We start from the raw sequence: 13892 nt of genomic DNA on the forward strand, positions 1-13892 counted from the left end.
ACAAATCCTTTACTTTTGCCTCTTGCTGGAGTCCACACTCCTTGGGGTAAGGCCCAGTGACACGCTACCTCGGTGAACATGCCAAGAGTCGTGGTGTAAGGCAAGTCATTTTTAAGTGTTGCTTATGGAGGAACAAATGGTTAACCTTTTTTGTACTTGTAGCCTTGTAATAATGACCAGAGCTCTTCAGATGCCGTTTACTAATCCCTACAATCCAATAGATTTAATTTCAATGCTTTATTTCCAGCCCTCTCCATTTTCTATAATGATTTGATAGGAACATGTGCTGCTAGTCATTCCTGGAGGTTGTAAACAAGTATGACTATAAGCAGCAGCCTATGGTAACTGTTCATCTTTTAATTTTATAGACATCAAGTCAGTAAATTATGAATTCTAAATTCTCCAGGTTGCAGCTTTTTGAATTTTTCGTTGTCATTATATAAGCCCAGGATATTGTAATTTGAAACCTAGTTTAACTTTGTAAGGTAGAGTGCAGATATCACATAAGTAGTTGAGTGAGCAAAAAAAAAAAAAACCTACAAAGACCCTATTGTTTGGAGTTAGTTTTCAGGGGTTTGCTGCTATTAAAATATGTGACACTGAAGAGTGATGTCATGGGACTGTGAAAAGTGTAATGCTGTGTGGGCACAGCATTTTACCATTGTATAGGAAATCTGTATTCCCCATTAGGATCTGGCTGTGCGCAGACTGTATACTTCCAGAATGTCTTGTATGTGGTTAAAGCCGCTTTCAGTGATGTCCAAACTTGGATAGTAAACTGGACATGCTGCGTAGCCCAGTGCATGCTGGTCAGAAGGTTTACTTTATCATTTTCCTAAAAGGTTTGCCAGATCTTCCAATTTAAAAAATAAAAAAATCAGGTCAAATTATTATCATTCAGGATGAATGCTGGTAGTTGGTGGGAGCTTTGACCTAATTTGTTTTCAGCTAAATTGCTGTGTATGCAGCTAGTTTGTTATTGGAAGCTTACATTCAAAGATCACTGTTTTGTTACTTAAAAGTAATCACTGACGTCCTCTGAAGGACATGTTGTATGTGTATCGCTGCAAAATTCAGCTCAATCATACGCCCTTTTGGGGTCACCATAAACGATCCAGTAATTACTGTCTATACTCTAGTGTCTTGCAATTTGCCACTTCAGAGCTTGTGAGGGGCTGTAACTAGTGTTAGAGGTGATATTTATAGCTGTACGTGTGTCAGGAAGGATTATTTCTGGAGGTGGAAAGAACTATCGCTAAATCATTAACAATACAATATAATTAGTGCAAAATCTTTGCAAGGCATGCAAACTGTTGCTTAAGAAAAAATTTGGTATCCACTTCAAAGTTGAAATATTTTTGACCAAAGTGGGGTTTGTTGATATGAATACAGCGAACCTAAATCTCCATACTACTGCTTTCCAGGCTGTAATATGGAAAACTACCTACATGCATGGATTAAAGACTGTGAATGTCAGGTAAACATCATATCCCCAGCGTATTGCTTGTGCTGTCTTCAGTGTAGTGTCAAATATACAGATTTATCAAGAAAAGGCTGGGGGATGTGTGGCTTTCTCAGTCTATCTGATGAAAGATTCATTTGATTTGCTTCTTATCGCCAGTTCCTGTTCTTATTTGTATGTAAAAATGGAAGCATAGTTATTTTTCGTGTAGACCCCTAAACGGGCAGTTGGCAGAGGGTAATCTGGCAGCGTAAGGGTTAATCTTCCATAGCACTCATGCAGTCATCTGTGAAGTAGCCTGTTCCTGAGGAAAGTTTTAGAGGAGTTATGAATCCAGCTACTTGTTCCCATTGCGTACCGCAGAAGCACCAGCCCACGACCATTAATGCTTGGAAAGAAAAATAAGATTATGCCTTAGAATCATAGTGACAAATTCCAAGCATGGCTGGGATTCTTCAATTCACATTTGTTCAGATCAGTAGCTGTATTAATCATTTACCTCTTCTATCTCCAACATCTAAATGCATTTTGATTTGCTTTTTTTCAGATGCTATGTTTTCTCATGTCTTGAAAAGTCAGATATTTAGCAGCACTTATTTGTGCTCTTCAGTTTGCATTATAGTTACTAGTTTTTTTTTTTTTTTCCTTTTTTTTCCTTATTTATTTTTTGTTTTGGGTTTTTCCTTTTAATTTTCTATTTTATTTATTTTCTACAGTAAAATGTTTAGTGTATGTGCTCAGTGCAGATTTGAAATGCATGTAAAGCTTCTTGCTCAGCCTCAGGAGTGTTCACATGCCGTGTGAACAGTCCTGCAGAGAGCTGGAAGAGTTAACTGTCTAGAGAGTCCAGTCAGCAGAGTTTTCGGCACAGTCTGAAGCGGATGCTGTCATAACCACTTGTATCCATGGCACATTAAGCAATGCAGTGAACCTGGTGAGTGAACTTCCTGCCGTCCTTGCTGGACAGCTGTGACTCAGCCACACAATAAAATTGCCAAATATAAAACTCATTTCTTGTTTTCTCTCCATCTGCAAAGTATGTAAAATTGTTCAGAGATGCAGAATAACAGATTTGCCCATAGAGTGTAGGTTTTCAGCACGGTGTTCCAAGGCAGCCTAATAAATGGGCACGGGCCACCTAATTCTATCTTGTAGGATCACCCTGCTCTATGAATCAAGCCTTTCAGATAATTTGACCTTGAGTAGAGGTGCTAGAAGTTGTGGATTTGCGGTCGCTGTTTGAGGAGCAATGGACACATACCACGTGGCTTTTAAGGAGAAGCCGGACAAGATGTCTACTGTGTAAAGCATGGGGTAGAGAGTAAAGAGAATCTGGTCACATATCTTGTTTGAAATATATTTTCGGCTGCTTTTAAAGGGTCACTTTCTACCTTCTGGTGTTTGTTAAATGGACTAGCGGATTCTGCTAACTTTAGCTTATCACAGCCCTTGATGCTGCTGCTTGCTCATCTCATTACACTCCTCGGGGGAATAAGGTTAAGGACACGCTGTTGGTAACTAGAGCATTTTCAGGGCTTTAGTTTAGCAGATGGGATGCTTGGCTATATCCATACATCTGTCTGCCTGCTGTGGCAGCTGATGCTACTGCTGCATTTTCAGTGTTCCTTTGTTCTCTCCCACCTAACGAATGATTGCTGTGTGCAAGTGGAGTTTAAACTTTTCAGCTTTGCATTTTGTTTTGCTATTAAAGAATTATAAAGCACTGCCACTTTTATTAATGTCTTTATTTTTTTTTTTCTTCCTCCAGGAGCAGTTGCCAGACTGTCTGACACTGAAGGGTCCGAAAGAATTAAGACAATATGGAATGACATGTAAGAGATTAGCTAAGGATTAACAGCTCTGAGGACAAACACCTCACTCGTGAGGTGAAGCACAATCTTGCGCTTGTGGCTCTAAAGAGCACTGTGCAAAAACAAGATGGCGGACCCTGGCATGATGAGTTTGTTTGGGGAAGATGGAAATATGTTCAGCGAAGGCCTGGAGGCCCTTGGGGAATGTGGTTATCCAGAAAGCCCTGTTAATTCTATGGCACAACAAATGCCTATGGATCAGGGTTTTGGTTCATTGCAGTCTCCTCTTCATCATAACCCCAGCAGTCAAAACCAAGCAAAGCTGACCCACTTTGATCACTATAACCAATACGAGCCTCAGAAAATGCACATGATGGACCAGCCTAACAGAATGATGGCTAACACTCCTGGTAATGGTATTGCCTCTCCACATTCACAGTATCACAGTACGCCTGTTTCTCAGGTGCCCCATGGTGGTGGCCAAATGGGCGTCTATTCTGGTATGCAAAATGACAGGCATGGGCCGCCGTTTGTGGATAGTGGTTCTATGTGGGGACCTAGGGCAGTGCAAGTGCCCGATCAGATAAGGCCACAATACCAGCAGCAACCGTCCCAGCAGCAACCACCGACACCTTCGGGTCCTCAAGGTCCCTCTCATCCTCAACATGTTCAACAAATGGGCAATTACATGGTTCGGGGAGATTTTTCAATGCAGCAACATGGTCCACTACAGTCACAAAGAATGAACCAGTTTTCACAAGGACAAGATGGTCTCAACCAAGGAAATCCCTATCTTGGTGGTGCAGGGCCTGGGCACATGTCTCACGTCCCACAACAAAATCCAAATATGGGGCCTTCACTGCGTCATTCAGTCCAGCAATTTCATCATCATCCCCCCACCACTCTGCATGGAGAATCTGTTGCTCACAGTCCTAGATTTTCTCCCAATCCTCCTCAGCAGGGTGCAGTTAGGCCACAGTCCCTTAATTATAACTCTAGAAACCAGACTGTACCTTCACCTACGCTAAACAACTCAGGGCAGTATTCCCGTTATCCTTATAGTAACCTTAATCAGGGATTAGTTAATAATACAGGGATGAATCAGAACTTAGGCCTTACAAACAGCACTCCAATGACTCCGTCTGTACCTAGATACCCAAATGCTGTGGGGTTTACATCAAATAATAGTCAAGGACTGATGCACCAGCAACCCATTCATCCTAGCGGCTCACTTAACCAAATGAACACACAAACTATGCATCCTTCACAGCCTCAGGGAACCTATGCTTCTCCACCTCCCATGTCGCCCTTGAAAGCAATGAGCAATCCAGCAGGCACCCCTCCTCCACAAGTTAGGCCTGGCAGTGCAGGGATTCCTATGGATGTTGGAAGTTACCCAAATATGCCCCATCCTCCAACTCACCAGCCTCCTGGCAACATGGGCATGGGACAAAGAACCATTGGTCCCAGGAATATGCCGCAGGGCCAGACCTTCATGGGTATGTCCTCAACACCAAGGGAGATGGGTGGGCATATGAGACCAAATGGCTGTCCAGGAGTTAGCCATGCAGATCCACAGGCAATACAAGAACGGATGATGTCTGGCCAGCAGCATCCCAGTCATCAGTCTTTTCAGCAGCAAATGGCAAACTGTCAGCCTCATCCAGCTATGCACCATCAGTCTTCACCATCTTCACATTCTCATCATCAACCATGGACTTCGCTTCACCAGTCACCTCAGAATACCCCTCAGAAAGTGCCTGTTCATCAGGTAAGAGTATACTAAAACTGAGCACCAAGTTCATATCTACTTTGTGTATATACCTGTGTTTCAGACATATCGGTTTTATTTTTCTTTTCTCTTGACACTGTGTGTAGCTTTCACACAAGCCCAGCTTGTGAACTTCCTGCTCTGTCTACATTATTCTGATTTTTAAGTGTAAACATAAAAGGTATGGAACAACAGGAAGTTGTATCAGTATTGTTTTGGTATTCTGATTTTTTTAAGTGTAGTCATAAAGGTATGTAACAGGAAGTTGTATCAGTATTGTTTTGGTTATGAAACTTCTGCTGTTTTTATTCTAAGAACCCTTTTAAGATCAAGAACTTGGCAAAGTGGCAGCTTATTGAAGGTGGGATCATACACTTTTTTTTTTTTTTTGGCAGTATACAATAAGTATGTATTCAGTTTAATTCCTGGCTTTTCCCAAGATTGTTTAAAGGATTACCTCTTTAAAACACAAGTCTCTCTTTAAAACACAAGTCTAACTGGTCCACTCCCACCATTAAACTTTCCTGCGACAAAGATAAGGTGGAGCAACTTCATCAAAGACCACATGGTGGTAAAGTGTATCTAAATCCAGAAGCAAATTTTTATATATTGCAGTTTACCAGTTCTTAGATGTGGCTGCATTAGTGTGTGTTGTTTTTTTTCTTAGGCTTCGTGCACACTGGGCGTTTACACAGCTAACGTTACCAGCGTTATTGAAAAGTCATGTTAAAAACATGAGTTTTTAGTATTTTGCCGCGTTTTTTCGCGTTTGCAACTTTTTAGAGTGTTTTATTTTTTGGTTACCAAAAAACATTGATTGCGCTCTGTGTGCAAGGACACATAGGATAACATTTCGGGGAGTTTACTGGCTGTAGAAAAAAATGTCAAAAGCCAAAAAAAGCAGCTGTAAAAACGTCAAGTGTGTATGAGGACTTAAAGTGGTTGTAAACCCCCATACATACCCAGTGAAGTGACTGGCCAGATGATACAGAGATTAAACAAATCCTCCTACATCAGTTGTACCTGTTTACCTACAGTCTTTTCTATGTCTATTAAAATTCCTACAGTCTTTTCTAAGTCTATTCAAATTCCAGAATGTATAACTCTTATCTGAGCTATCAGAAAAAAGGGGGCGGAAAGCTGAAATTACACACTGCAGAGCTCAGTGAGGCGAGCTCTGAGAGCTGATTGGAAGAAAGAGACACACACCCTCCTTTCACAGAAACAGAGTTGAGGCTGTCAATCTGTTGGAGGTTCTTCCCCGGTCACCATTTTTCTTTTGGTGTCAGGAAAACTTGTCAGAAGTTACTCATACTGATAGCAGAGGAACGAAGCAGCAGACAGAAATGACACTTGATACTCTCAATTGAGACAAGTACACACTATAGAGAGATATGCTTTGTTCACATTTCATGTCTGAGGTTATCAACCACTTTAATTTTCACTTGGAGTTCTGCCGGTAACACACTTCCTATCCTAGGGTGACACTCAGTGTACTGTATCTCTTGAAGAAACAGCACTGTCATCCTAGGATGGGATTATAGAACACCTCAACCTCTTCTCTTCAGGATTAAACAGGTTTTTTGCACTTTTCAAGCAACTATAATATGCTGTAAATTGCTTATTTAACAGTGCAAAATAGAACAAAAATGAGAAGTTCATTGTTAGGGTTTACATAACACATTCTTGAACTGAGTTATAAATAGAGTGCTCATCTACTACCCTCAAAGGCTTACATCTATAAAAGAAATAAGAGGGTAACCATTTCTGATCATCTGAAAAATGCTAATGCTTCAATTACTGTCTTTTATGGCAATCTTTAATTTCAATAATTTGAATCACAAAAAGGCAGATCAAGAGTTCTGCATTTTTTGTTTTGGGTCAGTAACACAAACTATTGAAGCAATAGGATCAACATGAGAACAGGCAGCTAGCATTTTAAACAGGTAGTCGACAATAGAAGCTTTTATCATGAAAGGTGTCTGCCTACAATTACAGTTAATGCCTGGTGCACACTATGAATTTTTTATGTTGGGCCCAGTGGGATGAACGAAAAAATAAAACTGAGTTGCTCGCGAGGAGGTCAGTATACTTAAGTATGCAATGTTAGTACAGCGATCTCCCGGCTGAACTATTGTTTTGACTGGGGGACCGCAAACCCCCTTCCCGCCAGAACATACCACTGGTCAGTACTCACAGCCATTGGCTGAGGGCACTGTTGATTGGATGACGATCAGCAAATTTTTTTTTTTGTTTTTACTAGCATGTCCATTCTACATTAGCTGGACAGGCTGCTCTACACATGGACCGATTTTTGTCTGCCGGTGTCTGTTGAACTGGCCGATATTGAGCCTGTGTGTTCCAGGCTTTAAGATCATATCTTCCATTAGAGGCTAATGAGCCCCTATTAGTTCTTTTGGGAAACAACAGTTTATTAACATTCAGTTTACTTCTGTGTTGATATCCAGGCATGGTCCAGAGACAATGGTCTTACATGGTGGTGGTGTTAGTTTTGCTATATATTGGTAAGTAGTAATCCTGTGCAGGTATCAGAACTGTAATGCTGTTGCTCTGAACCGAGTAATAGGTGTAGTTTGCTGCAAATAGTTAGGAGTGATCGTTAATATGATGTAGTAGCCAATTACAGACCAATTTTAATTAAACTACATATGAAACTTCTAAAATGTAATACTTGGATATTGTGGGTAATATCTGTGCTTTTAGCACCTTGGTGCTGCATAGGCTTCATTTCTGTTTTGTAACAAGTGCAATGTGAATGCCGAAAGAGTGTCAGTGCCGGAACCAAGCTGAAATGCAGTAAATATATACATTATTTTATAGCTTAGCCAGTTCACTTTATTTTTAGTCAAGCTTCCCTTTCTAGATATCATGGGATAAGGCCCCAGGAAATTCCAGTCATATTTATGTGACTGCATGAAAGCTCAATTCAAGCCCATTTGCCTCTGTGTTTTTTACAAATTGTTTTACAGTGGTCATTTTATGACCTTTGTTTATCCTTTGTAGAAATATGCTATCTGGGGGTTTATTTGACTTTGTTGCTGTGAATTGCATTTTTTTGGAATAGTTGAAAAAATGCATTACTATATGAATCTTGACTCATAATAATCTGTACACACCATGTTCAGTCAGCTCCTGTATTAAAATATACAATATGTATGTGCGTACAACTTAGTATGTACTTTGCCTTAAAACCACTCTAGGCAAAACCTCCTAGCTTCTTCCCAGCATCAGTGATCATTCCAACATGCAGGGCAAAGTGACCCACTGAGCAAAAAAGGTAGCCCATACATTGATCTTTAAAAAAAAACCAAAAAAAAAAAACATCCAGTTCCCCTATTCACACATTTTGAGGAGGATGGGGGATCTTCAGGCTGTGGTATTGACAGCAGGGAGCCTTCTGCGCCATAACGATATAGTGTTCACTGTTGCCAGCTATAGCTGGCAGTACTGATCGTTTGGGTAAAACCTGACAGGATGGTTTTACACCAGTCGATCGATATAAAACCTGCCCATACATGGATCAAAATTTGTCCAGCCCCTGGTGAACTGGACAAATTTTGATCAATGTATAGCTGGCTTAAGAAATAAGCTCTTTCTGACCTTCCTCTGGTCTCCATTTCAGGGAAGATCCACCAGGATTTTGGGGATAATTGGACTGTTCAGCTTTAATGTGGTGGGGTGGGAATCACAAATGTTGTGGTTGCTTGTGTGTTCTAATCCTTCAGTCTTTGGATGAGGACAAGGAGGGGGCTACTGCTGAAGAGAAAAAAAAAATGCTTGAAGCTAGCCACACACGCTTTGATTTCTACTGGATGCAGTCACTGTTTGGGCAACAATTTTCCACCTAGCTGCTTCAATATTGAACTGGAATTTTTGTCATGTTGAGTTGTGCAGGCAGGGCTACCTATGTCTCTAATTATTTTAAATCTATTGCTGTTTTTTTTTACTTTTAATTGACAATTGACTTAGTCTGCAATTAAAAATTAGTTTGCCTGGAGTTGCAAAAAACTGCCCATGAGTAAAAAAATAAGACTGCTCATTCTTGATTACCCTCAGAAAATTGTCGCTTGCTTGCCATTGTGGCTTTCTAGCTGCAGTACTTTGTTAGAGACTTGAAACGAGGATGCATGTTGGGACAATCGGTTATCTTGTTCCTTATCTGCATATTTGTTTCAAATTCTTAGCTCAAACTATTGAAGCCTTAGGGCCACCCGAATAGCAAGGCTATTTTTCTTTCATGATGGGTTCCATGGTGTCGGTAAACTCGCGTTTAGGAGCTTTTTTTTTTTTTTTTTTGGCCAAAGCCCCTGAACTCACCTCAATGAAAGCCTATATGTCAATGTACACATAGGATTTTACCATAGTTTAGGAGCAGTAGCTTTTAGGGGCAGTTAAACACTCTTCTGAACGCAGAATAATCATGTTTAGGAGAGGACCGTTTTGATCAAAAAATGCTAACACTAGCCGTGTTTAGCGCTGGGGCGTTTATCCATGTCATTGGAAAATACTCTGGGCAATCAAATGAATAAGCGCGGTACTGTGTTTTTGCTGTGTTCAGCATTTTTCTGCTGCCAGGAGAGTTTAACAACTAGGTGAGCTCATGTGTACATGAGGCCATAGTTGTGTCAAATATGAGTGGGTAACCCATGGATGGCTTCTTAGGACCCCTGCACACTGGGCTTATAAAAATGCCAGTTCCCTTGGCAGAAAATGCTTGTGTAGAGCGTTTTTGTACAGGAGTTTAGGAGAGTTTATGAGCATTCAGCATTTTTCTTCTGCCAGAAAACTGCTCTCCGACACAAACCACAAGGGTTTTTCTCTGCCTAGAAACTCTGAACTTCAAAATATGCCTCTGAAATTTACTAATGTGCATTGTCACATAGGATATCTTTGAGCTGCTTCCACAGGCAAACCTCTAAACTCGTGTAGAAGTGCATCATAGACCCTTACTGCTTTTTAACCTAAACGGAGCAGGTGTAAGATTCATTTTACCTACAGGTGAGCTTTATTATAAGCTTACCTGTAGGTATAAATAAACTTAGAGTTTACTACCACTTTAAGGTGCAGTTTATTAGGCTATATCATACCACACATTTTAAATGCTGCCTCCCCTTTGCTCTGCAATGCCCTGCATTCATTTTAGCATGAATCACATTATAAATATATTTCCTTATTTTTATATGAAGTCACGTGATATCGGCACTCTGTTCCCTGTGTGTAAACCATGGCTGGGAACTCTTTCCCCCCCCCCCACAATGCTTAGAGCAGTGTACACCAGTGAGTAATGTCATGGCTCTAGAATTCAGCTCTTTACATTACACAGAGGGGCCTGATCTCTGCGCTCATGTGACTGCATATAAAAACTAATAAAAGTTTTTATATTGTGATTTATACCAAAATATGAAGGGCAATTGGGGCGGCAGAATGAATTGGGTGTTGTATGGTGTAGCCTAAACTACTTTATCTTTGTAAAAAAACACATTCTTGCCTTGGAAATTTTATACTGTAAACCTCATTTAAAAAAAAAATAAAATAAACCCTGTATTTGAGGGTCAGGAACTAGGACCATTTTTGTGCTTAAGGCCCCTTCTTCTGGAATGGTTTAGGGTTGTGGTGTGTTTTTTTTTTTTTTTTTTTGCATCTGTTTACTGGGGATGGTAGATTTTAAGTGATCAATGCCAGTTGGCATTTGATAATTTTTTTTTTTTGACGGTTAAGTATTTTCTATCCATTGGGCCACTTTTTACCTGTGGCTAGATTTTAGCAATCAACCAGCTGGTTGCTGCATTACGTCTTGCAACCCTGGCACCCTATACCTAAGGCCATCCATGACAACAATTGAAAAGTTATTAGTTAGGTTGCATATATTACAATGTTTCCCTCTGCTCAGTAGCATGTTCATTTCTCAGGCGTCTCAAGGAAGCACTGGAATGAATGAGTATTTGTTTTTCCTAGAATACAAATTGCTACTTGACACTAAAACTTTTTTTTTTTCATTCCCTGTAACTTGCTCAGCACAGTGTTCCCAGTGATGAGGAGTTGGATTGAGCTAGTGCAGAGTAAATATGCGTCGATATTTTTTTTTCCTGTTTGTTGGTAATGGTTAGAAGGGAATTGCTCAAGGTGGTTTTTAAGATACAAGGTGTTCTTGTGATGTAAGGACCATTTCTCTTGCGTTCCATTAAACTGGAGCTTGTGGAGCAGAGCTGGGAGATTTGCCCAGACTTCTGAGAGGAGAGAGGGGGCTACGTTTTCTTTTTATATCTCTTAAACAGATGCTCTGACATCTGTTTTATGTCTAGCACTTGATCACTGTATATTTCAGCAGCAAAATCTCTATGGAAAAAAGCATCATTCACTGGAGCACAAATCTGCTTTGCTGCAGCCCACCATGTAGGAGGGACTGAAAGCCCACTTGTTGTAAAGGACCTCCTCAAAGTGGCTTGGGGGCAGCCATATTATCTGTTGCAGGACCTGTACTACCCGTGGCATTCTAGTTCATTCTCAAATACTGCATTGGTGGATTGAAGGATTGCATACTTTATGTCAACAATGCAATTCTTTTTCCTAAGGACCAAAATTCAGGTCGTTCACTGGCAGCGTGCAGTGGCTGGTTGCTTTCATGTTCTGCGAAAGGGATGGAGCCTTCATTATGCATCCCAGATTAGAATGCATCTCACTCCAGGCTGCTTTCTAGTGGTGATATACACAGAGATGCTGGAAATGAATGTTTGCACTTTGTTAATAAATAACTTGCCATGATTGGTGACATTACTTGCGTAGATACAAAGTGAAGACATTTGTTAACCTGTTAGTTACACTTCTAGATATAGATGGATATTTTTATGTATCTGTATTATATATTTTACTTTGGAACCTGAAAAAAATTAGTGATTGGATATAATAAAACCTCACTGACTTCAAGTCTAGCATGGTTTATTATTCTAGTGGAGATATATATTTTACTGTATATGGCTCTCCAGCTTTTTCTCTTTTATAATGTGTCAAGGCATAATAAAAAAGTACATATCTCTAAGCAAATATATCTGTGTTATCTCTTTTAATACCCTGCTGGTTCAGAAAAATAACTGTTGAGGTGCCAGAAATATAGTGTAGTCCTACCTTTCTCTTTGAGTTGATAATACTGAATTTGAAAGCACGTGGTGTCAACCCTGCCTACATTATTTCCAATGGATTACAAAGAACACTGACTTCTCCATCTCCCCCCTCTTCCTCCATAAGCCCTCTTTAAACACAGGAAGGTAGCAGCTCCTAACATTTCTGGCAGAATCAACAGGTATGCTTCGCACTCATCAAAGAGATATAACAAAACACTTTGGTATATCTAACAGACCATACAGAAGCAAATAAGAGAATATCATTTTTGGGCTTTGCAGTTTAAGGCAGCTTTTTGTCAGTTGGTTTCAGTGGCACTGGCATTTTTTTTTTTTTTTTTTCTTCTGGGGGAGGACCTATTATTACTGCCTCCCTACTCCACACAACACAGCATAAAGTACTTCTCTGATGGTGCCAATTCTACCGCGGTGTATGGAACCTCCGACAGTGATTGTAGAAACTTGGAGAGAATGAGCAGGGCTTTCCCTTCCCTCTTGGGAAGAGCAGGTGTGCTTCCTGGAGGAATGTTGGTGCCTAGGCATTTATTTTCCCCACTATCAACTATTGTTGACCTGATTGAAGGGTCATTGACACCTATGCACCTTAGGCCATCTATCACAGTGGTCCTAAAACTGCAGCCTGGGGGCCAGATACGGCACTTTGCTGGCTTTATCCACCCCTTAAGGCACTATTCCTCCCACTGACATTTAACATGGGGCATAATTCCTGCCACTGACACAAACGGTGGGGCACAGTTCCTCTCTGACACCAATGATGGGACACATTGTTCCTCTCATTGACACCCATGATAGAGCATTGGTCAATCCCACCGGTGCCAGGACATTTCTGCTGCCACTGGCTATAGTATGGCCCTTTTTTTAAAGTTTGAAGGACAATAAACTGGCCATTTTTTGTTTAGAAAGTTTGGAGACCCCTGATCTAGCACACCCTAAACTGTACCAAAGCACATGGAACGTTTAAAGAGTTTTATTTAATTCTTGCTGCATCTCAAGTTTTCTAGGGAATATTCTATAAGGATAGAGAGTACTAGATGTAGGACATTCTAATGCAGCCTTTCTTAGCCTGTGTAATACAGAGGAACCCTTGAAATACTTTTCAGGCCTCAACACACCCCTGCTAATTTATATCTACAGCTCACAATACATTAGTGTGAATAGTAATGTTAAAGCATAAGGAATGTGGTGTACTTTTGTGAGTTTTTTTTTTTGGCCAGTGTAAAGTGAGCATTTACATTGATGGTTAGTGGTGGTCAGTGAAGGGCCCTAGTACACTTATGGTCAGTAGGAAGAATGCTGCTTATAATTGGTCAGTGGGAAGAATGACCCTGTTTATAGATACCTGAAAGGTCTTCGGTGTCACTAGACAGCTTATCTGAATGGCATAAATTGCTGAAGGAACACTGGAGTTTCATGGAACCCTGGTTGAGAGAGGGTGTTTTAATGCATGGACCTGCACACAATTACACCATGATTATGAAAAGTGCATGCTCGCTAACACCTCTAAGCTAGATAACTAAATGGCAGGATGGATTGCATTGCAATTGTTTTACTATAAGCCCCAGGTGACTTGTTTTAGCTTAAATACAGTAATAAACTTTTATTATATTTCTAACAGTTTGAGATGAGAAAATGGCTATACATTTTATCTAGATTAAAAATACATTTTTTATAATATACAAGTGAGAGCTTTA

The 13892-nt window shown here is 40.3% G+C and overlaps 1 protein-coding gene across 3 annotated transcripts in view; it reads left to right on the forward strand.

The window, feature by feature from the left end:
- The window catches only part of CHD7 (chromodomain helicase DNA binding protein 7), a 188493-nt gene that overhangs the window by 25440 nt on the left and 149161 nt on the right, over nt 1–13892 (forward strand). For 2 of the 3 annotated variants that reach the window (XM_089685314.1, XM_089685312.1), the window contains exon 2: nt 3231–5044. In XM_089685314.1, the coding sequence (XP_089541440.1) occupies nt 3401–5044 (1644 nt within the window). In that variant the 5' untranslated portion in view covers nt 3231–3400. Of the gene's footprint in view, nt 1–2113; nt 2397–3230; nt 5045–13892 lie in introns of those variants that run through there. The other variant, XM_089685313.1, reaches the window with a different exon arrangement.

The sequence above is a fragment of the Staurois parvus genome, unplaced genomic scaffold (genome assembly GCF_062004578.1).
Source record: "Staurois parvus isolate SC_StPar_1 unplaced genomic scaffold, SC_StPar_1.0 ptg000371l, whole genome shotgun sequence".
Taxonomy (NCBI): domain Eukaryota; kingdom Metazoa; phylum Chordata; class Amphibia; order Anura; family Ranidae; genus Staurois; species Staurois parvus.